This window comes from Pomacea canaliculata, linkage group LG4, assembly GCF_003073045.1.
Source record: "Pomacea canaliculata isolate SZHN2017 linkage group LG4, ASM307304v1, whole genome shotgun sequence".
Lineage (NCBI taxonomy): Eukaryota > Metazoa > Mollusca > Gastropoda > Architaenioglossa > Ampullariidae > Pomacea > Pomacea canaliculata.
The window spans coordinates 1,895,702-1,923,660 of NC_037593.1; the positions used below are offsets into that span (position 1 = coordinate 1,895,702).

Genomic DNA, 27,959 nt, shown 5'->3' on the forward strand with positions numbered 1-27,959 from the left:
TGGCCTTGGTGATTAAAAAAAGCTAAGCAACATAGCCTGAACTGGATTCCTATAATTATACGTCCAAAGACATGTAACAATTCCTATTTCTCAAAGTAAAATAACGATTAACAAAAATAAAAAATAAAGAACTGGAAAAATCAAAAAGCAAGCTTGGTGTCAGTCTCACCTGGGAAATGACGGCGGTGGTGGAGAACCCAGTTGGTTGGGGAGTGAAAGCGGTGGTAGTCTCCAGGGGCAAGGTAGATAATGCAGTGAAAGAGATCATGGTCAGGCTGCATGCCTAACTCCTCTTGATACTCCGTGTCAGATATGTGGTTGATGTTAGTGGACTTGGCATCACGCCAAGTCTGTGGACCAAGGAAACCCCGCAAAGAGTATGTCACTCCCTTCACTTGTTCCAAAATACCATTCTCCACTCGTCCGTAGTGTAAAATCTTTCCGTCTGAGGGGCTTGTCTGGGGTAAAAAAGCCAAACACATTCATCATTACAGAAGAATATCAACATGTCATGTTATCTTCAAGTTTTAGAAAAACTTTTAGACTGTAAAACTGATTGATTCATTACTGAAATTAAATGCCTAACAGGTAGCTCAGAAGCTATCTCATGACAGGTTGGCAGAAAAGAATACACAAAATTTAACTATATCTAAACGGTAGAAAGTCTTTACCAGGACATAATTATCATCAATTGGTCTGACATCAGGCTTCAGCTGTCGACGGAAAAACTCTCCTAAATTTCTGTAATGTCGCAGATCTTCAACCTCAGCTTCATCCAGACGGCATCCAAACATCCAGATATACAAACTCAAAAGAGGCCGCCGCAGGAAGATGGGCAATTCCAACTCGTTGAATCGTCCCCATAATCGTGACATAGCCTTTAAAGGCATTTTCCGATAAAGGGTTACCTGTAACATCCATTGGTGTTGTTTTCAAACAAAATACAAACTTTAAGGTTTTAAAGTTGCAAGATATTAAGTGTTTATATTTCAGTCATTAAAATGCACCAAAAATTCAACAACTTACACAGCTTTTGCATTCTCTTTGTCTCAGAGAATATCTTTGCACACAGAAACAGCGAAAAAGCCTTTTCCTCCATGGAATAATTCTACGCTGAAGTCGTAAAGATGCATACATGGAGCCGTTTGGCATTGAAGGAGATTAGCAGTTCAACTGGTATGTAAGGAACTTTCTTTTTCAAAAATTCCCCAGCTTGAAGCATCCATCAGAATGTCTATTTAATTACCTTTCATGGTGCTTCCTCTGACATGTCCAGTAAAACACCAACCTTCCCATTCCAGCAACATCACTGAGAAGTGGCCAACAACATTTTCACATTCTAATTTTACACCCAGCCATCAGGAAAAGACCTACATAAGGTCACACTGTATTCATAGCACTAAGTAAATCGAGGTGACATCGTAAACCAAAATGAGTCCACTGGGCATGGGACAAATGCTATGACCCTGCTTTCTAATCTTTGATCACAATTTCAGAATGACATCGACAAAGGTGGCACCACTGCTCAGACATCTTCCTACCTTAACAGGTGATACATAGGGCAACGATCACATAGGTCAAAGATTCATAAAGCTGGCTGTTTAGTGGAGAAGGTCAATGACTTAAGTTGATAAATTGCTATGCCCAATCGGTACATCTAAAAGTACAACCTAGTAAAGATTAAACTGATCAACTATGTCACGACCTCTTCATACAAACACAGTGACTTGGGCTTTAGAACAAAGGGTACAAGGATCACTGGATCTTTCCAGATACACTATGTGGTCTGATGGTGTGAGTGACCAACATGAACTGTATGAGATAAAAATGCATTACATGTAGGTCAGCAACTCTTATAGGTGCTGCATAAACATTAAGACTATCCCTTCCACAAGCATGAGAAAGTGGCTAAACTTAAGACTGGAGACTCAAAACTCTTTTAAAGACATCCTAGGCACATAAATCAATAGAGATTTTTGATGGTTAAGCCAAAACTTTGGCTTTAAGCTTTCAGACAGCTTAACCTTAGGGTTAAGGAGAATGATACCATGATTCTTTTATTCATATTGTAGAATGGATAAAACTGGCCATGGCTAATCACTGAAACCAAATGACTGGTTCAAAAAAAGCATCAAAGGAAAAGTTGAACGAGCGTAAATATTTCTCAAACAAGACTAAATGTCATTTATGCAGTCACCATTAAGAGATAGGAGAATCTTTAAAAACATTTTAAAAAAAAAAAATCGTCTGAAATATACAGGAATATCTATTGCACAGGGTACGATGGGAGAGGAAGTGTGGGGAGAGGGTACTCTGTCTTTATTCCCACATTAGAATGGGTACCAGCCAAAGGAGTGGATGGGATTTCATTATTTTAACAGAAGATGCAAAGATGGAGGATACTCAGAGTATTATTATTATCATTAAAAAAAAAACTGAACAGCCTCATGTTTTGGCAAGAAATGTAAGCAAAGAATACTACGTCAATGAACCAATGCTGAACCTTTATTCTCTGAGCTAAGTAAAGAATAATCACTAAAGAGGACTAGACCATGTTTGGATTTTTAGTAATTCCAAAGTTAAATATTTATCTTTTCTTAAAACTGGGTCATCCTTTGTCCATTTACGTATAAAAACATCAAACAAGAAGACTACATGTGAATCAGGCATTTACTATGTGCGTGAGAGAAGACCATTGTGTGCGCAAAGAAAGGTTGCTCTGGAGGTGGTGTGAATAGTGAAATCTGACTTCCAAATCATTAGTATTAAAGCTTAACGACCGTAAGATTGTCTGGGTGCAAATAGGCAAGGGTAATTTATTTATGATCTACAGGAAAAGTTAAATACATCTTTATTGTGGTCAATGTATGCATGGTTCCTGTAAAACAACATTCAAGATTCTCTAAAGGAAATGGCTACTTAAAGAGATTTCAGCTAGATGTAATGGATTCAAACAAATAAAAGCACAAGATCTGGGACAACCTTCAGACATGTTTCAGTGCTGCTGTAGGCTTCAATGGCAAGGGAAAGATGGGGTGGTGGTGTGTGTGTGTTTGAAAAGACATTCAAGACAGCAACAACAGACCCACAGAGACACTATGAAAGACAGCAGCAACAGACCCACAGGTACACTACTTAAAACAGCAGTAATACCCATAAAGACAACAGAAATAAACCATGAAAGACACTGTCAATGTCCAGGCTACATGTTTCCCTGAACTGTTAACGTCATGATTCCCGTCAAAGATGAGCCAACGCTTGCTCTCACCCCTCCCTTCTCTCAAACCCACAATGCTCCAAGATCCCAAAGGTCTGATTGCTACATCGGGGGCTGGAGGGCTAGTGGTGCGCGCGGGTTGGGGGGATTGGTGCCGAGCCAGCAACTAAGGCTATATCCCAGCAGCGGCTATATAATGGCTAGTGGTAATGCACGGTCGCCAGGTCAGGCCAGATCCCTGTAGGTGCTGATCACAGCGCACCCTCCGTACGCTCGTTATACCTAGCGATAACGTTACCCGTCACCCGCCTGCGCGCTTCAACCACCCTGTACTGAGCACCAACGACACAAACACACCAACCGGCCCTTCTCCTCAGGCTGGTGACCAGCCATAAACCTACTGACCGCAAACAGCAGATGACGCAAGGGAGGTCACTTCTCGGATACTCTCCCCCTTACACCATACCTTTCCAGGGCTTCTGCTTACGCAAAAAATTGCATACAGTACGCATTAAAAGTTTGGAGGACCCCTTTAATTTTCGTCAATGGGGTCCCATTCAAATTTGGGCAAAGAACAGGGACCCCTTAAAAATCTGAAGAAGGGGTCCCTGGGACCCCAAACAATTTAGCCTTAGCAGAAGCCCTGCCTTTCATTCGTAGAGCCAGGTGTGTGGAGAAAAAGTTCTGCGTTAAATACAGCACAGCCAGCACATTTCTTGCGATCCCAAACCATCGATTGTACATCTAACAACGACACAAGGACTAAACAAAACTGCAGATGCTGGCAGAGTGACTGCCTTGCGTCCAACAAAAACACAAACAAAAATGGAGTCGCTAGACTAAACTCATTTCACCGCAACAAGCAAACGATCGGGTGCTCGCCGTCACGCCAGCGACTGTCACCCTTGCAGGTTATCCGCAGCACGTGTACACAAGAACCTGTGAACAAGGGGTGGGGAACATCCAGCCCACGCGAAAAAAATTGATCCGGCCCTACAAGGCTGACGCAGATTTCAGTAAATGCGTTTTCTTTCGTAGCAACATATATATATATAAAGTCAATAATAGTAGCATAAATTTCGAAGGATAAGCAAGGGACGTCTATTACGGGATACACAGGACACATACGAGTACATGACTGGACATACACGTATGTTTCTCGTCTGCTGCACGCCTTTATGGATGATTTTGGAGAATTAGGCATGCATGGGACCTTCGTCCCAACTCTAGGGTAGACCACTTCCGTTTTGATGTCGGTTGTTGACACTTCTTCATCCAATAACTTTTTTTTTTTAAATCGTCAAAACTGCCTGGATACGCAAATGAAAAAGCATCTGCTGGAAAATTCGTTTGGGTTTATGAATTTGTGCATATGCAAGAATGTTTGTGTGTAGACAGACTGTGGTGTCTCAGAGAACAGAAGCCAGGCAGGCTGGGATTGCACACGTTCAACACACGGCGGCAAAACTACAGTTTAACCAAACAGAGCTGGCTAAGTTTTAAGTAGATGATTTTGTATGACCCACGAATTTTGTTATACATATCAAAATGGCTCTTGAAAGAAAAAAAAAGGCTCCCAATCCTGCTGTAAACCAACTCGCCGCTTGCCTTTCTTACACACGGTCTCTTTTACAATGAAGTACATATCAAACTAAACTGCATCCTATTTCATTTTCTCGTCTACAGACTAAGCTAGTCACTGGGCTATTGCGGAGTTTAAATACCAACTGGCCGGTCTACAGTCAAAATGGGAGAAAAGTTCCGCGAAACATCGTAAATGAGACCTGCCAATCATGTGACTCAAATGGAATCTGGCTAAGGAGGGGAATAGAGAATGGTCCGTATTCTGGCCCCTAGTCATCTATACGGCGTGTGAATATGACCAAACGCGGATTTGATAATCTTATCAAAATGGCTTTGTGGTAATATTTTACCAACATAAAGGCTTGTGAGGACCACAAGGGTAATATAATCCATTTTTTAACAAGTCCTTACTTGGACAAATCTAAATGTAAACACTAAGGTTCGGCAAACTACAAACCCTGTTTCCTGCTGTCACCAGATTTCCTTCTAGTCCACCTTTTAATCCTTGCCTTTTGAATTAGAAGTTTACTGCGTCATCAACAAATACATTGTTAATAAAGTTTTTGTTTGTTTGGGTTTAACGCCGTGCCAGAAACTAGGACTATATCACGGCAACAAAAGGTAATTCTAGCAGTTGTCTGCAATGTCTTGTGTGTCTTTCTTCAAGGCTGTCCTTTAATGTAAACATTCTAAAAGTTAAAATGAAACGACTTTCTCTATACTTTAAAGACTATCGGCGACGATCTTCTGCACAGTGAGTCATAGTTTTTTTTTTCTCTCTACACTGACGGATTTACGTCTCGTGTGAACCTCTTACCGTCTTGTTCAGCCGCTTCTTGCCATGTTTGGCACTGTGCGAGTGCTTGCCCTTGGAGGCTAGGCGCCGGGAGCCCAGCAGCGCCCTCTTGCCTATCAGCATCCTGACGACGTGGCGATGAGCTGTCTTCATCTGACGTCGAACACTGGACGGCATCTTGACGTTGAGCGTGGAGGCGATGACGTGATGGGGGGCCAGCACGCACACCTTGCCCCACAGCTCACCTGCACACACGTGCAGCGTCCGCAAAAAGCCGCGCCGCGTCGTCCGCATGCCGCCCACAATCACCGCCACCAGCAGCATGGAGAAGAGCCAGGCCTGGTCGTGCACCATCCTCAGGTCCTGCGCACTGATGTACAACGTGCCCCCAGTCATCCGTGAAGTCTTGGACGAACGGCGGCAGACTGCCCCCAACTCTTGACAAGTCTTTACCGCGCGGTGCACGCTAGCTGCTTTGAAAGGGCAATGCCTATGTTTGGATCAGTGCTCGACAAAAACCTTACTGAGTTTCTAACACTACTAGTGTCCTGCGATCTGAGAGAGTTCTTGTAACCCAGACACAGCTTAGATGGCAAAGGAGTCTTGACAAGGCCGTGATCGTGCTAAGGAAAAAGAAACAAGATGGATCATCATCAGCAAGAAGTACTGCACATTAGTATAAGAAGTTAGTGGGCCGCGTTCTCCCTTTCTCTCAGTCTTGCGAACTCCGCACACACGCATGCACACACAAACATGCGCACGTGCGTGCGGCTAGCGATTAACATTTTCGGGAATAGTAAACAACTGCAGGTTTCCTGCCTGATAGTCAACAAGTACTCATCACTGCAGCTATAGTCGGAAAAATCAATTTCTTTATCTTTAGCGATGTCTGAACATTTCAAAAGTGACCAGCGATGCGAAAGTACCGTACCGTAATCGCTTGTCCGAGTTGCACGAGCTATGGAGGTCAATGGTAGTCCGTCAAATCAAAACGTTTACTCGTTTGTATATCTTTAAAAACTTTAAAAAAATTATAAAGCACCACCGCAACTGCTGGCTATCTTCTAAGATGTAGGTGACGCGCAAGAGGGACTCGCACCTTTATGCATGTTGATCACCCAATCGTAAGGCAGCTCCCGGTGCACTTTCCACTAATCTAGAACTTTCGAGCTCAGTGCAGTAGACGGACAAGTTGGATGGCTGTCGCGATTGGTTACTTCAGTGGTAACACAAGCACATTAGTCACTCGACTATCACCACGGTATTTGAAGGTAATCAAATACTGAGAGATTATGAAACAGAAATATTATTACAAGGGTGTGTGTGTGGGGGGTGAATTAGGGGGGCAGGCATCCACTCTGCAAGCAGTGAGAGGGTTACCCTGCAGCAAAACTTGAGGAAAAGCAATTGAATCTGAGATACATAGCTCCACCTCCCTCCTATTTTCTGCAAGGCTACTTAAGTGCCATGTCCTTGTTATAGGCAAATAAATGCCATTAACGCCAGGGGTTATTTTTTCTGACTGTTGTTGCCCTCCTTGAACTAAAGACTTCCCACAATTCAGACCTTTTAAATTATGCCCAGTGAATTTGTCTACGGCAACACTGAAACTTTGCAATAAAACCTTTTAAGCGTTAGTCTTGTATACTTGCAAATAGAGTGTTCCCCATTTTTTATCAGTACATCTCAAAGAAAAAGCACAAAACAGCATAAACATTCATTGAAATCTACCACCTGAATGGCTTTTGGTTATTCAAATATCCAGAGAAGCAAGGCAGAAATCTAACCCCTCTGGCAAAATCTTTTAAAACTTGCTTTCAAGCTGTTTGAGAGGAAAATCTATAACACTAGAGGTTATAGCGCCTATCAAAGATGCATGGCCCTGCTCTTGAAATGCGGACAGACTCTGGAACATTATGTGCACACATACCTTTCAGGTTCAGAGAATAAAGATATTTCAGCAAAAGCTATTCACTAAAACTGTTTAAGAGGGTCTACACATACACTTTAAGCTACAAAACTTTTTTCATTTATTTGAAACAGAATTTCTTAAAGTTCTATAGGTTATAAAAAATGAATGCACACGCAGAAGTGAGTGGACTACATTTTAATCCTCCCTTTAAATAAACATGTCTTGAAACTAGTGGAAAGTAACTAGAATAATATCAAAGTGCTGTTATGATCTACTGATGTGTGTCAGGGTACAGAGGGTGTGAGCTGAATTTAAAAAAGAGTAGACAATTAGGGTCTAGTGTAGCTGAATGATTTACTGGTAATCACTGCACAAGACTTATATTAAATAAAGAGGCTTGGTAAAGTTTGTGTGATTGCAAAACTGAAGTAATGGGTAGAGACATTTAGGAATAGAAATGAAAATATTCTCTGTTGTTTCATTGTGTACTTTACTGCAGACCTTATTTTATTGCATATGAACTGAAATTTCTTGCTAGTAAACTAGCGCACGAGTTGTTTTACAGATTTGTGTCTTCTGTCATTGCTGGGTAAATGGCAGTGAGGCTAATTTAGACTGCACAGTCAAAAATCAGCACTGATCTCGTAATATTAGTTATGCAGGATTGTGCAACACTGAAAACTACATCATAAAAAAAGAGTCAGACCGGATGTCATACATATCTTTCCTAACGATTTAAGCTATAGTCTAGTCGGCCTCTGGTGTATTTTTTAAAAGCACATACTCCTCCTGAGCAAATGACTTTGCATGTCGACTAGTTAGTTTGTTGTTTATTTCACATACCAAAGTTTTTTTCAAACAAACTTCTATATTGTTAATTAATATGTAATCTCATTCAGTGAGGATCAATTGGTGTGTGTCTTACCTCCTGTCATTCTAGCAGAGCATTTAAGTCATCCGACTCAAAGGAAAAATAATCAGCTTAATTCTTGTAAATCTGGTAAGCTATACTTGTCATTTTAATTATTCTGAAATTATTTTAATTATTCTTACAACAGGCCTGCCATATACTCAATAACTACACTGATCGTCACCCGAAATTTTTCAGATTAAAATTTTTCTCAGTTTTTAATCACTTGCAAATCGAATAAAGGATAGTCTGGCTTCCACGTCATATTTTTCATTGTACAGAACGGCAAACAGTAGTGGCTGTGCGATTCGATCGTGTTGTTTTTTTTTTTTTTGAGTAGCTCACTTTTCCACGTAACCATGAAGCGTCGTGGAAAGCAGGAAGAATTTCACCACGGACGTGTATTACAAGTTCGTGGTTTCACGGACGACTTGCCAGTGTACCAGCAGTTGGCCCAGTGCAGAAGTCTTTCAGTTTATGTCAAGAAGCAACAAGGCCAACTTCTGAGATAATGGCGAGAGGCCGGCTTGTGGGAAACAAATGAAACATGCTGGACATACAGATAAAGACCCCTCCACACATACCCTTTTCACCCCACAATCCGCCCCACACAGAAAGGTCTGTGCGTGTACCTGAAAGGGCAAGTTTGCGGCGTTGTTATCAGGTCAGCGATGGGTCATCGTTACTCTGACCCCGACCTGCGCTTAAATAGTGCGCACTGACAACGATGACTGGGATTTATTTCAGAGCTGCTACTTACTTGTGTGCTGCGAACGCGATGTACGATTGCTTCGTTTACCCCCGGGCTGCTTGGTACCCAGGGAGGTATCGCCTGGACTTCCTGGGTTGGCTGCCAGCAGTGCCGGTACCTGCAGGTCTGCAAGACTGAACCTTATCACCAATCCTGCCCTCCACAAATCCACTCTGTTTTCACCGGCTACCGATCGTGGAAAGCACCTGCCGGGGAAATATTCCACACCTTCCAGCCACCAATTTCATTGAAAAGTGACGGAACAGAATCGTGCTTTAATGTTTAAGAAGAAAGGATGGTCGCCAGCACAACACCGACAGAACAACGACGATGACAACACACTGACCGCTTCCCCGATGATTCAGTCTGCCCATTCCCTCAATCGAGGTCGTCTGCTTATCTGTGGCAGTCTTGTTCGATTAGCCAAACCTTAAGTCTGTTATAGGGTCATGGTGCCACGGTCTCCACCCGATGCCATTATTATACATAGATATGTACAGCTGATTTGTTTGACCCGAACCGACTTCGATCTACAGTTTGTGGGAGAGCCATCGTCTCTCAGCTAACCGCTAACATATTCCTAGCGCCACACTTGTCGGTGGCATGCCGTAGCACAGCCAGTGTTTCTGCGCTGCCCTACATCGCGTGAGGCGGACCGGCCCATGATCACCTCAAGGGGGGACAGCTTTGCACTTCACCCAGGAATTTGAGGTTGGTGGAGAGCGATAACACGAACGACGAGTAAACCAGTCCAACACTGTCAATGACCGCGCCATCGTTTCGACGAAAGCAAATAATAACAAAGTTCACTGATGTTGGTGCGATGGATAAATAATGTAGTTCCGCCCGCAGCCGAGCTCAAAGGGCAATATCATGCGATTGAAAAGATATGCTGTCACTAAGAAAACTTTCCGGTGGGGAAACACGCGCATTAGGAAGAAACTGAAAACGTTGACAACATAAAATAAAATCCATAATTGCAAATGTTTCTGATCATACGCAAAGTGGAGGATAAAGAACCTAAACAATTCCAGATACATTAGTCTCAAAGTGCATTGCATCCTTGTTTTGGGGCATTCGATGCGATTAGACAGCAGCATGCAGGTTTGCCTGTACATCACAAGATGGTTAACTCGTCCCCTCCCTCCCCACAACACACACACGTATTACGTCCGAACAGCCGAGCACTGATACAGTAAAATTCAAGTATTGTTTTGGGGCATTCGATACGGTTAGACATGCAGGTTTGCCTGTACATCACAAGATGATTAACTCGTCCCCTCCCTCTTCAAACATTATCTCCCCTCCACACACACTCAGACGTATTGTCCTAACAGCCGAACACTGTAAAATTCAAGTATTGTTTTGGGGCATTCGATACGGTTGGACATGCAGTTTTACCTGTACATCATGTAGTTTCGTGGCAACAGCCAAGTATTGTAACAATAACTTTCAGACCGCGAGTGCATGTCGCACCTGTTGTTTAGCGCCGCCAAGGCTGTGTAAAAACTGAAGATAACTACTAAGAAAAATACTGCCACGTCAACCGTGCAATAAGCCAGTCAAACGTGTACTACACCCATTATATAGTTGTCAGTCGTGATTCAGGCCCCATGCTGCGACCTCATGTTCAGATGCCGACCCTGCAAGGGAGACCTTGAACACTTTTTCATCCTGCTTTACTGCCCCAACCGTCGACCGATGCTCGGTCTTAATCGACTTTGGACTGCCCTATTTATTATGTATCTGTAGTTTAAACTATTGAAGTAAACACAACGCCCGATTGTTGACTACAGTATTTGTAGCAGACGTCGCAAACTGGTGTTAATTAAGTAGCCACCGCGGTGGTTGCCACAGTCAGCGCGTTACACAGCGATTCAATGTCCATCGCTTCCCATCTTCCCCATTCTCCCCACCTCACCATCACCACCACCTTTTGCGAGTTTGTCCGCTCACTTACGTCTCGGCAGAAGGGCTTGTGGGGTGGGTGGGGTGGGTGGGGTGGGGGAATGGTGTTTTAAGGCCGAGTCAGCAGCTACAGCTGTCACTGCAAAAGCAGCCAGTCCTGTAAGCAGGTGAAGACAAGGGGATAACACAGACATCAAACAAAACATAAGAATTGCAAACAAAGCTGACTTTTCAGTAAAAGAATTCCACAGTTGATGTCGTTTACAACTAATTGTGTTAACGAGGTAAGCAGGTCACAAATCTCTGGATTTACTGTCAAGTCACGTGCTACAGCATGCAAAATAGAATTGCATTGGCTTAAACGCCTAATATCCGCCTGATAAAAAGATAAACCAGTTGTTTTTCTATTGTGAAATGAGATAGGTATTTTACTAGTTCAAACTAAAAAATATGGACCTAGAGAAGCAGAATCAACTGTCAGTCACTTCCCCAAGTAAAATTTCTATCCCAAAAATCTGGGGCACCATGACGGCCCTTTGACAAAGCATGATAAAAAGGTGCTAAATATAAAATAAAGAGTGGCAAAGTTTTTTTTAAAAAGTACTTTAACAACACAAAATGTGTGAACAGCCACCAAAAGGCAGTTGAAACGGGCAAACGCTGACTCAGTCACTTTGAAAATCTTGCTAAAGGAAGCCAGGCACGGCAACCATAATTATATTTCCTGCATTCACCCACAATAATCAACCACTCCTGGGGAAACTGAAACCCCAAAATAAACTTCAACAAAATCACCCATTCTAGATTTCATAAGAAATCAGCATTTGTTGCATAATAGCATGGGAAGCTCTGACATCTGAACCGTGACAGGGGTCTCAGCCATAGCTAGAACAGGATGTAAGGTGTTTTGCCCTTTAACTTTGTGGTAACAGAGATAAATAAGCGGAAAAAAATAATGAAGCAGATGAAAAAAAGGGTCTCCACTGTGGTCTGTTATCTGCCTCATGCAGTTAGATTGGGATATCTAGATGTATTGAAATCCCAACTTCATTAGATCAAACTTTTTTATAGTCTTTGATGAAATTAAAAGAGGTTAAAATTAAAATGATGCAAATGTAAACAAAATATAAACGAACTATGAACAAATGTGTAAAAGCTCCACATGTAGATAAAAAGCATCATCATCATCATGACAACCTTAAAAATTATGCTTTGAAACACCACACCTTGGATGCCCTCTTGAATGTAGTCACCAATAGTATGCTACATCAGTTAAAGGGCTGTAATTATTCATATATATATATCTAATGATAATCCACCAAAGGGCACAAAGGCCCAAAACTTCATGGAGATGCAGGGAAGGTTGACATCACAATGACACTGTTCAGTTCTGTTGTAACTCAAATTCATTGTACATATTTCTTAACTCTATGCACATCATGCAGTTCCTGGTCATCTGCCTCCCTTTCCCCACAGTATTTGAGTGTTCCCCATAAAGGATCTTATGCACTGAAATTTATGTCTCGACAGCAAAGATCTACAAAACCTTAATTCTGCTGTAAAGAAAGTTCAAGGGTCATAATCAGCAATTTACAATGAGTAGTCTTAATGAATCATCATTCTTTTTTCACTATTTACAACAAATATTTTTGTTACATTTTATTAAACACTTTCAGAAATAAATTGCGTCCTATAAATGTGAAGGTTTTTTTTTAACAACACACTAAGCCTTGCATGAAACCACTATTATCAGGTGACTTCTAGTCACTCCACATTAATGTAGCAGAATCATGGAGTTGATCAACATGTGTTCAAATATGCACTAAACTCATGTTTCAGTCCTCAAATCCATACAATACACCTTGCTTTTCCTTGAATGATGCCAACATGTCAAAGAAATTATCTTTCAAACCGATGATGATCATCACTCTCCCCTTTAACAATACCACAAACTGTATAACTAAGCAACTTTTTAAATGTGTGCTTTGATTTTTCAGGGCTAACCTAAGTGCAAAACTATTTTCAAATAACTAAGTTAAGTTTATTACAAGTGCTAATTCCCAAAATCCGAGTAACTCCCATTCTCAAAATTTGCATCTACATTTTGGAAAAAGGTCAAGACTTTATTTTTAGCAATTTTGTAAAATTAGGGTCACTGTATGACAAGGCTTCATTAACATGCCTATAGCTCTTCAATTAGAAGCAGTCTTCAGTGATCCAAGAGATTTAAAATAAATTTAGGTCGATCAATAAACTTTTCAAAAGAAAGAAGACCGAAGTGATGAGAATCAACAATAAGCAGGAACTTCCAATCCAATTTCAAGGAGAGAACATCCTGGAAACCGATTGCTTTGTGTATCTGGGAAGCATTGTCAACAAGGGCGGTGGAGCGGACAATGACACCAAAAGCTGCATTAACAAGGCCAGGCATGCTTTTAACAGTCTACACCCCATCTGGAACTCTCCAGCATTATCCTTCCACACTAAGGCCTGCATCTTCAACACCAATGTGAAAACTGTCCTACTGTATGGTTCTGACACTTGGAGAGTGACAACAACAAGCTCCAGACCTTTACCCACTGATACCTACGCCATATTCTGGGAATAAGATGGCCTGAAAAGATCTCCAGCAGCAGCCTGTGGAAAAGAACCAACCAGAATGCCACTAGTCAAGACATCAAAAAGCGCAAATGGGGCTGGATAGGACACACACTGCACTAACCAGCTGACACCATTGCCAGGAAGGCACTTGACTGGAACCCTCAGGGGAAGAGGAGAGTTGGGAGACCAAATCAGACTTGGAAAAGAACAGTAGAAAGCGAGGCAAAAGACGTCGGAACCACCTGGGCCCAACTGAGAGGGGCTGCCCAAAACCGGGCTCTCTGCCGAGGTGGTGTTGTGACACTATGCTCCTCAAGCAGTAACAAGGAACAAACTAAATATACTTTTCTCAAAAATATTCAAAATTTAGTGTTGAGACAAACTGTTTTATTAACTTATCAGCAACTTTGCATTTAACTTCGTCTGACTCATTAGCTTTAAGATTTGGCAATCTGTAAGCATGACAAAACTGCAAGAAGAAAGCATGGTGACATGCGCTGCCATGACTCACCTCCAAGTTCTTAACTTCTGCATCCTGGTGATAGAGTAAATAGGCAACTGTACTGCTACCAAAAGCAAGTCCAAGTGTACGTAGCTTCCACTTCTTTTTAGGAAGATGTCTTTCTTGAACGTTCATCAATCTGTGACCATCTTCAAGACAGTCAAAGATTATTTTCCATGAAATTTATGAATAATAAAAAACAAATATTAAAAAGTATCAATATACAACTTATTTTACTCTGATTATAAAAATGTATTACAAAAAATAAAATTTGTAAAAAAAATGTTATTTAGTAACATTCAAACTTATTTATAGACAAGAATTCAAAACTTGACATAGTTCAGTGCAGTGTAAAATATTCATAACATTACAAAATGCTTTTTACTGCTATAATTTGCAATTTATATCAAGCTTATTTTTACATTAAGGACTGTAATAGTCTTCAAAACCATTTAAACTCCTTAAGTTGTGGAGCAATATATGTGTAGCTGAAAATTCATGTGCTTATCTAGCACTGGAAGCAGAAGATGCTTTTCAAGATGGAAAAAACACCATACCACAGTATTTTACAAAAAGCTTAGGATAAACTCTGAAAGGAAAATTTTTGAGCTAAAAATGCATTGTTATAGATCTACAGAATACATTGGATGGCTCTGTCAGTACCTCACCAACAGAAAGGCCCAAAACAGGAAACGCCAAACCAAGATGAGAACTATCAAAGAAGGCATCCTACAAGTCCTATCTACTATCCCATTTATAATCTTCATGATCAACATTCTTGATAAGATTCCAATCTGGATCCATAGTTCTATCTATGCAGACTATGTCATCTGGTGTTCCAAGGAGTTTGTCACTACAGCCAATGCAATAATGTAGGCTGGACTCAGAAAGCACAATTTTGGTTACATACTTGACATAAAGCGTATGTTCGCTGTCTTCAAGGTTAGGGCACTATAGCTGCACATGCATCTTGGACAGGGCTGACTAGCGACCCGAACAAACCTGAAAAAATAAAAACTGACAGTAATCAAAGTTGGCAAACTGGATATAAGAACAGGCTATTATAAGACTGTCTATAAAATAGGAGCATAGTATGCATTATATATACATATAGTATTTTGCTTATGTATGTACTATATGAATCATATGTACTAAATACATATGTCATAATGATACATTATGCAGGTGGGATATAGTAATAAATGTGTATGTTAATGTAGCTATGCCTAGATCTGGATTGTATTTGCAGAAAAATTGTATGTACATGCTTTGTATTTTATAATTTCACAAAAGTACACAATTACTTTCCAATGTGAATGAGATTAACTCTTCACAGTTTGGAATATCTTACTCATCTGTCCCATAAATATAGCTGTTTGACTATAGTTAGCCAGAATATTTTGCTTAGCATAAAGCAAAGTCCTATGCATATATGCATTCCAATATTATAAATGAACATCACTTTACGATGTCAAAAACTCTTCTGGTTGATAGATCTTACCAGACATGATTTTACTTTTATTATCCAAAATCAAGATTAATGTTACAAAATGAAAAATTGCCCAGTTGACAAGACACCTTTAAAATTGGCATGACTCGACAGGTTTGAAGACTTTCCAAATACAAAATGAATAAAATAAACTTTCTTTAAAGAAAGTCATTCTTTTAATCACGCCAAAGACAAATAACACAACTGCTGTCATGTTCAAAGAAGACACTTTTATATGGTTCTAAAACTTCATGCATAGGTTTATAGTTGCTATGAGCACGGTGATGAAATGAGTATTTTTCATCATAAGAACACGCGGTTTTAATTATAATAAGACGATTGTCATAATAAAACGAATTACTCTGATTTGAAAAAGCATTACTTTCTGCCATATCTAAATTAATGATTTGCTAATCATAGCTCATTGGGGAAAAGGTTATTCTCTGAAACGGATACCAACTAAATCACAAACAGCACAATAATGTAGACCAGAAATCAGTCTCGCCAAAAAATGGCAATGACAATAAAATGTAAAACTATGGAACTAAATCTGTACTATAAGCGAGAATTCTGAGCACTTTGTCTTCTAGTGCTATTTATTTGGGTGCTGTCAAGGTGAAGTCAACAAATCCTGTTGAGTGCAAGAATACGAAAAACTAAAGAAACTTATATGTAAAATAAAAATGAGCAGAACGAAAGTTAGATGAAATAAAAAAAAGAAATATTCTTCCTTCTTGACATAAAGCCTACACCGAAATAGTTATTGGATGAGGAATAAGTATGGACTGTAAAATACCTCGCGAACGTGCCTGCCATCGTGGATGAATTATCAAACGGTTTGTATCTGGGTTATCACGATTGCAGCAATACTACACATGTTGCTTCAAAAGAACGCGTGTTATTTTCACCATTTAAGCTGCGGCTGTTACTGTTGACAGTTATTTAAAATCTTTAGCGTTTTATTCTCAGCATTATAAACTTTAACAAGGTTGATCTAATGGTTTCTTTATTTCGCTCATTCTTATAAATAGTCTGGATTTATCCACTTCCTGTTGTCAAAAGAACGAGCGACGCATTTAAAAAGGGATACTAGCACATTCTGTACTCCTGTTAAAATATCATTATGTCAGACAGGAAGGTCACATTTAGTGAAAAGGATCTTATAGAGGAGTTTGAGAATGACGACGTGTCTAACGAAGGCCGATTGAAAAAGGGAAAGCACACCCTAGACAGCGACGAGGAGGACGATGATGGTGATAAATACGATATTCTGAAAGAAGATGACATTGAAGGTATTTTGAGTAACCAAATGCGAAGCATGCAGCTTTTCTCCTAGTAACTTTAGAATTATACTAATTAGGTATTGATTTAAAAAAACTGAGCTCAATCATATTTAGTACTGAGATATGCTTGATTCCTCTTGAGTGTTTAGATATTATACTTCCTGTCATCACAATCATTGTAAATGTTAGCTTGTGATCAGTTGTTTTCCCATCTTTGTTTAAAAGTGCCCTGATGAAGCCACTTATTAAGAAGTCCAGAGAAAACATTGTGAGACTGGATGACACAGCTCTGGGCCTACTTACAAGAGCACCAGCTCATCCCACTACTTTAATTAAAGTGACCACCGACATATTATCTGCCCTCAGGGGTGATATTTCTGCCTTCTCTAATGGATCTCTTTCCTGCATTTGACACTATGGATCACTCTCTGCTCTTTCATGGACTACATACCCCTACAGGATTTCTGGACCTGCACTAATGTGGTTCAACTCCTATCTCACTGATAACAGTGATGCAGACTGTGTTCACTGATGGTCAAACATTTTGCCCTGCTCCACTTTCTTGTGGTGCCCCCAAAGGCTCAGTACTTGACCCAGTTATGTTCATTCTGTATATGAAACCACTTTCATCCAGTCTCAAGGTTTCTCATCAATTATATGCTGATGACACACAACTGGACTGCTCCACTCCACCAGCTGAGTCTCACTCTGCTACCAGCACCATAGAAGCATGTATTAACAATGTCAAAGATTGGATGCTAACAAAAAAAACAAACTTTAACTCAACGATGATAATACAAGAAGAAAAAATCCATGTACACTCGTTTGTCCATCAAATCATATAAAGGTGGGCGAAGCATTCATCATTTTTGCATTCTCCATTGGGAATTGGGGAATTATTGTCACTGCAGACTTGACCCTTGCAAAACAAGTTACAGCTGTTTGTCAGTTTGGCTATTATTATAGACAACTTATAGCTGTCTGCTAGTCTATTATGAGCTACGCAAGATCAGCTCCATCCATTACATTCTCTCTGTATGCACTCACAACACTCTTGTCTGTGCGTTTGTTCTACCCAGACTTGATTACTACAACTTTGCTTACTGGCTGCCATTAATACCTTCTTCACGAATTCCAGAAAGTACAGAACTCTTCTGCACGCTTGGTGCTTAGAGCTCACAAATAAAACCATGCACCCCTCCTTCGTTTTCTGCACTGGCTACCCATCCGTTCTTGCATCCAGTACAATCTGCTCTTGCTGTGTTTTATTTATTTATTTTTTGCTGGCTCCTGCTCTGATGATTTCTTTGAACTTCTCTTTCCTTATGTCCCAGCTAGACAACGCCGCTTCTTGTCAGATGATCATCTCCTTACTCTTCCTGTCACCAGAACGACAACAACATATGCCACAGGATTTTTAGTTATTGTGCATCAAAACAATGGAACTCTCTCCTTTTCTCTATCCAGAATTGCATCCTTTAAACATGCACTAAAACACACCTCTTCCATAAACATTACTCCTAACACACTTTCCCACAATGCTAGTCCTTTTTCACCCTTCCCTGCTCGCTGTCTTCTTGTAATATTATGATACTCTTAGTTCTTCTTATTTGCTTCCTCTTTGCATCTTCTTTTACTTTACTCATCATTAGTACTGTTGTTTATTTTTTTTTGTCGTTCGCCTGATCACACTTGGAGACCAGCTCTGAGATGAAACTGGTGGTCTTCTGTAGAGTCTCCACTGGCCCGTACAGCTTGTTTTGCAGGGTCTCCGACTGTGGCCACGTCTCTTCCCTCAGGGTACGGAGGTTCCTACACTCCTGTAGATGTGTTCTACAGTCTGGTCTGCTTCTCGACATGGCATCTCGGGGACGCACGAGGTGTAACTTCCTGTGTAGGTGGTGAAGTAGCTTGTTGTGCCCGGTCCTGAGGCGGAAGATAGCGACCTGGTCCGGTCTGGACAGCTGATGGTAACTGTCCGTGGTTGCTGTGGCCTGTACAGAGACTTAATGATGGTTTTCATCTCTGACATGTTGACTGCATTGTCTTCTGCTCGTCCTCTGCACCCAACTTAGCCATCCTGTCAGCTTCCTCATTCCCATCTATCCCGCAGTGTGATGGAATCCACTGTAGAACTGTTCTGAGGCACTTGATGTTTAACAGCACGGCTTCCAGGTCTGGCAGTTTGTTGTTTGACTGCCTGCAGCACCGACAGAGCATCGGTCAGGAAGACGATCTGGCTGTCATGGTCTGCTCTGCTGCTGATGATGTTTGCTGCGTGGACAGGGCTTCTACTTCTGCTCTATAGTTTGTACAGTGGAGGCCAGTTGGTATTGCTGCTGCCTGCCACTGTCCATTTGGGAACTGGATGTACACGCCGCCCCTCCCCTCTGGATAGCGTCTGTGGCTGACCCATCTGTGTAGGCCCTTATCCATGATTCCTGGGGGTACTTTCTTTCTAGCATGGCTAGCGTCAGGGCTCTCTTGCTCACATCGCTATGCTCATCCTTTGTTGTGAGGTGAGGAACTGTGGTGCAGATGGTGATGTTCCCTGTTCTGTCTTTCCAAGGAGGAGGATCGAGGGAGAGAGTCGGTACCTGACCTGTGCAGGAAGCTTTGTTTGATATTTTCTTTTTCTGTCCCTCATATGCTGTCCATGTCTTGTTCTTTTCTTAGGTGCTATGAGCATACTTCTTAGGATTGTGCATGCGCTTTACAAATTTTATTATTATTAAGATACAGTCAAGCAATTAAGTAATATTATAGTAAAAGTAAAATGTCAAGACTGTCACAATGAAACATAATCATGGAAATGCATTGGGTCTCAAGTTTGTACCTTCTGTAAGTTGAAGGATCATAAATAGTACATTTTATTATTTAAAATATCTTAAACACCAAAAAGAAATGTGGCAAAAAGACTTGTGAAATATGTCTTGAAAGAAGTTACAAATTAGGATGGCAACTAATAATAAATAAAAATTGATAAATTAATATCTTTTTTTTATAGGCCAAGAGGAAAAGACAATAGACTTTGACGAGGACATACAGATTACTCCATTCAACATGAGGGAAGAGCTGGAAGAGGGGCACTTTGACAAAGATGGAACTTTCATCTTTGACAAAAGCAAAGTAAAATGCAGTATTACTGGTTGTGCATATCACACTTATTAAAAAAAGGCATTATATTTGTTGTTAAATCAAACCAGAGTGCTTAAAAGATTATGCTATGTAAAAGCTTCACTTTATTTAAGTCTGATAGGAGTGGTTTTTGTAATATAATTATAACAATTTCTAGTTCACAAGTAATTATGGAAAGAGAGAAAAATAAAAGTACCAGAATTTTATGAAATCTTGAAAATATAAATATGACAAAGCCTTTTCTTATTTTTATAATTTTTTCAGAATGGTGGAAAGACAGTTGGATGACAATATAGACTGGGTCCGTGTCAAAGAATCTGAGCGCATCAAGGCTCAGCAACGTGCTGCTGCTGCAGAAGAAGACAGTAAGGAGGAGCTACCACCTGTGGACAAGGTTGCCATTTCAGTCAGATGCTTGAGATACTTAAACCCCAGAAAGTGTTGCTAAAGCATTGCGCCGATTGTCCAAAGCAAAGGCAAACCTCTTAGCACAGCTCAACGCTGGAAGGCAAAGCGACAGAAAATGTCAGCAGCAGAGAAGGAGGCAGGGGAAACAGCAAAAGAGGAAGAAGACCAACAGACAATGCTGCGGTTAACGGAAATGGCAGACACTTTGGTGCAGGATGGCATGATGGAGATTTATGAGGCACACGGGAAAAGGTGGCCCATATGTTGAAGCAAGAACAGGAGTCAAAAGGAAAGTTTCCATTAAAGTCCCGAGGAAAATCAGCGACGATGATGCACTTGACATGTTTTGGTGAAAACTTTTGATAAGCAAGAAAGCTGAGAACTTTCAGGGAAAAATTCTGTGGGTAACGAAGAAAAAGAACCAGAGGAAGAGCAAAAAAGGTGAGTCAAGCTTACAGTACATGCTTAAATCAAAGTGCATTACACCAAAGGAACACGTGTAACAATTTCCCTTTGATTTTATCCATTTATACTTTTTTTAGCTATGGGTTAAGAGTAGTAATGTTTATAGAATTTGTACTTATGTGGGGATATCGTTTTACTTAATCTTTCTGTTTGTAAATATTAAAATATGTCCTGTGCTTTAAGCAGCAACTTGATCACTGTGATACTTGATAGCTGTTGCACTTTTGCTTTGCAATGTTTGCAGGAGCGTGTCAGACTCCTTGCAAGATTCTGGTGATGAGAATAAAGATGCAGATGAAGTGAGATGGAGTACAAGTTAAAAAACAGAAACAGCTGAATTGTTTGGGCCTTATTCCACATCACAGATGTAATGTGCAGAAGAGGGCAAGTTCACGAGCGGTGCATTTTGTCGACGAGCGCGGCTCAGGCAGCCAGTTTTATTCTTTGGCTCGAATTGAGTTTGATTTGTACCTCTGATTATCTTTCGAGTACAGCTTGTATGCAACAAAATTATTTCAGTGATTTTAGTTAATGTCACATGTTCTGACGTAAAAAAACAAAAATCACCAATCCCAAGCTTTGGAGGTACTTCTGAGGAGGAAGTATGTCATCTCCAAATTTTATGTAACTGTCAGGGCTTCTGCTTACTCAAAAAAATTTGTACAGTACACATTAAAATTCGGAGGACCCCTTCAATTTTCGTCAATGGGGTCCCAGGCGAACCCTTCAAATTTGGCGAAGAACAGATACAAAATTGGGTAAGTGTAGTGTCTGACATCGTAGCCCAATCTATTGTGTGTCGTCTGCTACAAGGTGAGAGTTACTTCCCTTGCTTTGAGGTTTTTTTTTTTTCCCCTTACAGGAAGAGTTCCATTAACCTATTTCCAAGATGTCGTTGACAGCATGGCTAAAATCTTCGTCTCAGAAACGGAAAGAAAGTGAGCACTCCAAGCACAGTGAGCATAGAGCTCATCACAGATGCTTGCACAGACTTCATGGCACAGAAATCTCGCCGTTTCTGACTAGACATTACAGTGCTTTGTGTGCCTGAAAGGCTGTTGAACAAAGTATGTTGATTTATTGATTTTCATTTTTCCACATTGTACAAGGGACCCCTTAGAGTTAGCCTGGACCCTTAAAAATCTGGAGAAGGGGTCCCTGGGACCCCAAAGAATCTAAGCCTTAGCAGAAGCCCTGGACTGTCTGTATAACAGGTCACTAACTTTTCTTTCACAGTGGATTTTTTATTTCTCCTATTGATGTTAGGACTAGCAGCGATATCTGTCGAGAGAAGCTGAATGATAGAGGAAGGATGAAGAGAACATTTGAGGTGGTTTGTTAACTTGTGAGGGAGTGTGGGGTGGAGAAAGAGTAGTGTGTTCTATTGGATTTTTCTGTGGGAACCGCCTTTAAATCTCTGGCTTTCGGTTAGGGATTTGGACCGTTTCATTTCACACAGTGACTGATTGCAGGAATCCTGTTATGTCACTGCTTAAGTTAATACAAACAGTCCCATAGCAGTCATCAGCATGTTATCTTAATACATTAAACAGTGGTGCCAGAAACTTTGCTGTTTTGTTTTTTGGGTTTTTTTTTAGGCAATCGGGACCATGAAAATTATGGTGTCTTAATAGAGCCTATTCTCATATTTTTCTGAAAAAAAAAATTTTAATATTTCCTACTTGATTGCTATTTGAAGGGGAAAAAACTTTGAATGCTTTAGTTTACATTTTGTGTTAAAGATAAATAATAGATTGGCTAGTAGATTGTGTATGAGGTGGTAGGTGCTAAAAATATAGACTGTATATTTAAAAATGTTTGCTAGTGCTAGACCATCATGATTTTAACCCCACTATAAAATCCAGGTGCTGAGTTTCAAATGATGTGGACAGTTTAAGAATTGTGTAAGAATGCTTGAAATATGGGAAGGCTCCATGGGTTAGTGCTTTCAAAGTGGAAAGTCAAAGCTGGCAGAAAAGGAAAAAAAAAAAAATCTGTCCAACCAGCGTGTCAGAATTTTATCACGGGAGGTACGAAGTAGAAGGTATCATGGTCCATGACCTAGACACAGCACACGAAAAAGTTTCCCAGCATTGGACCAGTTGCTCACGAGCCCCTAACCTTTATCAGCAAAACATCTACTTTGGTATGTGAACTCCTGCAGAAATGGCATGATCTGCACATGCAAGTGAAAGGGAATTATGGGTCTATAGGTGAATATTCTGCCGCATGGCTTAGTGACATTTGCAGACTTGTTTACATTTAGGACAATCTGTAATTGGTACAAGCATGTAGTCCCAGGGGGAAATTGTGTTATCCTTGATTCAGTCTGTTAATCACCCACAGCTCAAATTAATGTTTTGGCCTTGTGTGTAATTTACTTCTGCCTAGGGATTTCCCTTGATGGTTATGGGGACCAAAAAAAGCCCATAAGACATTTGCATTCATCACATTGTCAAGCGCTGTTTCAATTCTTTGTATGGATTATTGTGATAAGCCAAGACTTATACAGTTTGGATGTCGAAAACCCTTGAGTGCTTTTTTTTTTTTTTTTTGTAAGCATTCAAATGTATCTGCATTAAGCAGTCATTACATTTTTATCTTCTAACTGAAACTTCGTACAGAATCTGAAAAAAATAAACTTGCAACTAAAACTTTTTTGCTGGGTGGTGATAACTAAGTTGATCATATTGTTCAAAATCACAATACATTCAAACTGTTTGTGTACAAAAGTTATAAAAAGAGATCAATATCTATTTACTTGTCTACCCATTACTCCAGAATAATAAATCCAATTCATATCTAACTTGTATTAAATAATATCTTAATAAAATAATGCTGCCACCCATTTTAACAGATATACAAAACAATTGCAAAAAGCATACATAAATAAATATAGTCTTCAAAAATACTTGACTGTACCCTCACAGGTAAACGCTGGATGTTATCAACCTCGCAGTTTAACTGGCGGACATTAAACAAAGAATACCATATTAACATAGAAGAAAATAAGAAAAAGTGCGTGCAACCATTCAGTACTGTGATAAAAAGAAACTATAAGTACCACGTACCCTGTGACAATTCCTTACTTTGAGCAAAAAAGGTTTACGTAGTGATATAACACTGCCATATGCTTGCAACCTCCAGAAATCCAATGAGGACATAAACGAGCACCCGTACTTCAATTGTAGCACCAAAATACAAGTTCCTTAAGAAAGCTACTAAGAATTACACATTGATGCTCTGCTCTTCTATGAGCGGTCCAGCCGTTTTGAATTACCTTTGCAGATCTTGAAATATCTTTCTTACCTTGTAACAATACTACAAGAAAAAACAAAATAACTTACATAAACATGAAACTATGAATGAATAAACTAAAAATGAACCATAACCTTACCTGAAAGATACCCATGCAGTTGCTGCGCTGATTTAACTCTTAAACCTTAGCCAAGCCCAAAATCGCACCGTCTGAAGCCGACATGACTCGGAAAACAAAGATTACGTGGATACAGAAGTACATACATGTGCCTTTGTTTCTTGATTGCTCTCCAATTCTTTCTTTGGTGTGTACTTTTACATTATAGTAATCTGTCTTTAGAAAATGATACCTCATGCAGTGGTGAAAAAAATTCAGCGATTATAAGGGTATCCTTTTGAGATAAATACAGGAGAGTAAGTCAAAAGTGCAAAGAAAATTCGGGTCTGCTTCGAGAGTCACCATTTCCGATCCACTTCCGAGCAAATCTTCTCCCCAAAACGGCTTAAGGCATAGCACATCCACCATAAATACTGCAATACTATCAATATTTCATGCAGGCATACGACCATAGAATACTTTCTCTAGCCAGTATCTCTCACACAGACATGACATTTGACTGGTGATGCTCCTGATACAAAGGCCAGAGATACCCAAATTGACTCGTTTATCATCCAACCACTGAATTCCGACCAAAATATGCTCAGTGCAATAAATATAAAGTCGTAATCAGCTGAGTAATAATAACAAATGACCTGGACACTGTTTCATCGTCAAAAAGAGGTATGCAAGAAGTGATGGCATCCATAATGTTTTCTTTGTTTAACCCCCAGTTTCTGTATCTATTTTCCTGTTGAATTTCCTGGAATTAACCGAAAACATGAGAAATCAGAATTCCCCCTTTGCTGATTTTACTAATGACTATTAAAAATAATCTTGCAACATGAAAACCAAACATAGGGTTACAAAATATACAAAGTCTTAAAAAAATATCAGCTAGAAGTATTGTATGTGGCAAAAAGGGAAACAAATTATTCACACGCAACAGCAGCAAAAAGTTACCTATATGGCAAAAATGGAAAACAAACGATCAAACACAACAACACAGCAGAGTTGTAAAGTATACATCCTTGAGGTTTACTGTAAGAAGACAATCATTAATGCTCAACCTCCATGGTAGTTATCGACCATGCTTACCAGTTTATTCACTAACAATAATTAATGGCTTAACTTTGCAAAGATGAATATGATGCTGTCACAATGTTCCACTTTTGTGCTTACATGAATTCTGGAAGGTAACAACAAACCCTTGCAGCAATAGTAAAGAAATCGGCAAAATCCATAGTATCTCATCATCCGTCAAGAACTGTCACATCTGGATCATTTCCTTGTTGCCTCCACTAACTCGGTAGTCACGCTATCCATAAAGGAAACAAATAACAACTGAACAGATCTTAGGTAGATAGCACACAACCACCCCTGCACAGCCGACCTCCCCTCGCCCAACCAAGCATTGCAACAAACACCAATCACCTACACAAACATAACGTATTTAAAATCTGCAAACCATGATATAGAGCACTATATGCACATGAGAAGCTAAATCGAAACGTTTCGTTTTAAATTGCAGCGGATGTAATGTAGAACAAGACGCATTTACTTGAGCATACTTATGGCTTTTATGAAGCCAACTTAAAAGTAGACTCCCAATATGCCATCCCGTTTTAAGAGCCCTGTAAGGATCTTTCAGATGGACATAAGAAAAGTAAACAATCGTCCCCATGAAGCTCGCGAAAGGGGTCTCTCCGACTGCTGACCAATTTTAAAAATAATTACCACAAATAAAAAAGCTCCATATTTAAACAAAATCCTAAACAAATGAAAAATAGTTACAAATTTTCGTACACAAGAAAATTTCAGCATTCTGAAGTCAACTTTTCTTAAAAAATTAACAAACAACGAGCTCAATCACTAAAACCTGACCATAAGCCTTCACTTCTTTTCCTTAAATTGTTTTTAAAATTTTAGTTTTATCGCTTCAAATCGCGGACATTTAATTTCTGAAGCTGTCTGTTTCTAATGAAAGTAAGCGAAGTATAGAAAAATCGCCTTATTCAGAATTAAAAGTACACTGATGTAAACTTCCTCTCTAAGTCGTTATGAAATATTCAAAGCATACAAGCTCAATAAAAAAAAAATTAACAAATACAACAAAAAGCATTATCCACCCACAAAACAATTGCATAGTCGCAACCAAAGATTAACTAATTAAGAGCCATCTAATGGAGGTGATCTCCCAACACACTATTCTGCTTATGAACATAATCTCAGTAACAAACTATAACAAGCCTAACTATCAACTCTTCACTAAACAAATAAATACACCTTAACCGTCCAACTTATAGATGTTTCGTATAATGTAGCTAAATACTACAGCGCACGGATGCTTCTCTCTTCTGATAGAATTGCGTACCAAGTGTAAATGGTAAAAAGACTTATAGTCACAATTTTGAGAGGATGAAAATAAAACTTTTGTCTCCCATATAATAACAATACATCCATAGTAAAAACCTACTTCTATGTCAAAAAAAAGTCAGTCATATGATCGAGTAGTCAACTGTACACAAGTACCTGTCAGAGTCCCATCTCTTGGTATACCTTTTCTCAGATATGAAGCCACCCTACACAAAGAAAAGAAAAAATAATTTGTAATATTCATATTCACAAGGTGCAATCTAGATGTATGAACAAAGCTCGTTATAAGGATATAATCATTACAGACACTATATAGTAAGTTAGAACATCAGGTTTCGTCCCCCTAGCTTTATGAAGCTCCAAAACAGAGTTTTTAAAAAGCTTATTAACCCCATACAGGTTCTTAAAGTACTCAATCCACTACATTCCCACTACTTACTAGTTTGCTGCAACAAGACTGCCAATTCTGCAGAGGTTTAAACTGCATAGTCTACCTTTCTCTTTATTTTTGCATGTCCATTCACTAAATTCTAACAAGCTTTTACCCATACAATATACCGATATATAAAACTGCGTCACTAAACCTAGCATGAATTAGTCCAATAAACCCTAATAACAAATAAAAGACCACACCTATTTGATACAATACCAACTGACCCAACTTGTTGCAGCCCCATATGGTAATGAGAACAAGACAACAAATTTATATTCCACAAATTACCAACGATTCAGACACTGCACAAAGAATACGCACCATAACCTAGCTATTCATATTTCAACCAGTCACACTCTAGGCGTTCAAAAGTGTATCCTGCCATCCTCCAATACCAAGTTTAACCTGTTTTTGAGAGGTGATTGAACTTACCTACATCGATACCAGCTCCCAACTAAATTTCGCGCCTTCCCACACACTTAAACATTCCAGAAAGCATTCGATCAAAAAAAATATAATGACTAACCGTACCACACACACAAAAGTCTACGAGCAAAAACTAAGGGTAGTAACAACCAGCACCAGCAAAAAGCAGCAAATGCACCCAATGAACTAACACTCCAGAATAACTTATCCTTCAAAATACAAATCCTCTCAGACACTCGATCAAGTAAACACCTATTCCACAACGAATTTCTAAAAAATATAACCACAAAGTCTGCAGATCAAGCCTTAAGGATAAGGAAGATCTCACATCCACAACCACAATAATCTATTCAACACCTATACCACCAAACTAGCAACCTCATCCCTCACCCTCTCTGCACAATT

At 39.8% G+C, this 27,959-nt stretch overlaps 2 protein-coding genes across 6 annotated transcripts in view; one reads left to right on the top strand and one right to left on the bottom strand.

Moving 5' to 3' along the window:
• The window catches only part of LOC112562624 (phosphatidylserine decarboxylase proenzyme, mitochondrial-like), a 20,673-nt gene extending 4,053 nt beyond the window's left edge, over positions 1–16,620 (bottom strand). The window contains exons 1-5 of one of the 5 annotated variants that reach the window (XM_025235980.1): positions 16,467–16,620; positions 15,092–15,183; positions 14,191–14,330; positions 672–908; positions 170–458 (exon numbers count right to left, since the gene is read on the bottom strand). In XM_025235980.1, the coding sequence (XP_025091765.1) occupies positions 170–458; positions 672–908; positions 14,191–14,330; positions 15,092–15,183; positions 16,467–16,486 (778 nt within the window). In that variant the 5' untranslated portion in view covers positions 16,487–16,620. Of the gene's footprint in view, positions 1–169; positions 459–671; positions 909–1,026; positions 1,236–5,618; positions 6,221–6,528; positions 9,133–9,179; positions 11,058–14,190; positions 14,331–15,091; positions 15,184–16,466 lie in introns of those variants that run through there. The other 4 variants (XM_025235978.1, XM_025235977.1, XM_025235979.1 and 1 more) reach the window with 4 other exon arrangements.
• An 86-nt stretch (positions 16,621–16,706) lies between these two features.
• LOC112561391 (CD2 antigen cytoplasmic tail-binding protein 2-like) lies at positions 16,707–22,595 on the top strand. The gene is given in 10 exon segments (XM_025233873.1): positions 16,707–16,962; positions 19,961–20,082; positions 20,356–20,359; positions 20,406–20,529; positions 20,563–20,735; positions 20,738–20,787; positions 20,790–20,846; positions 20,849–20,865; positions 21,209–21,263; positions 22,563–22,595. Coding segments are annotated over 10 exon segments (804 nt in total). The 5' UTR covers positions 16,707–16,793.
• Positions 22,596–27,959: the final 5,364 nt, after the last annotated feature.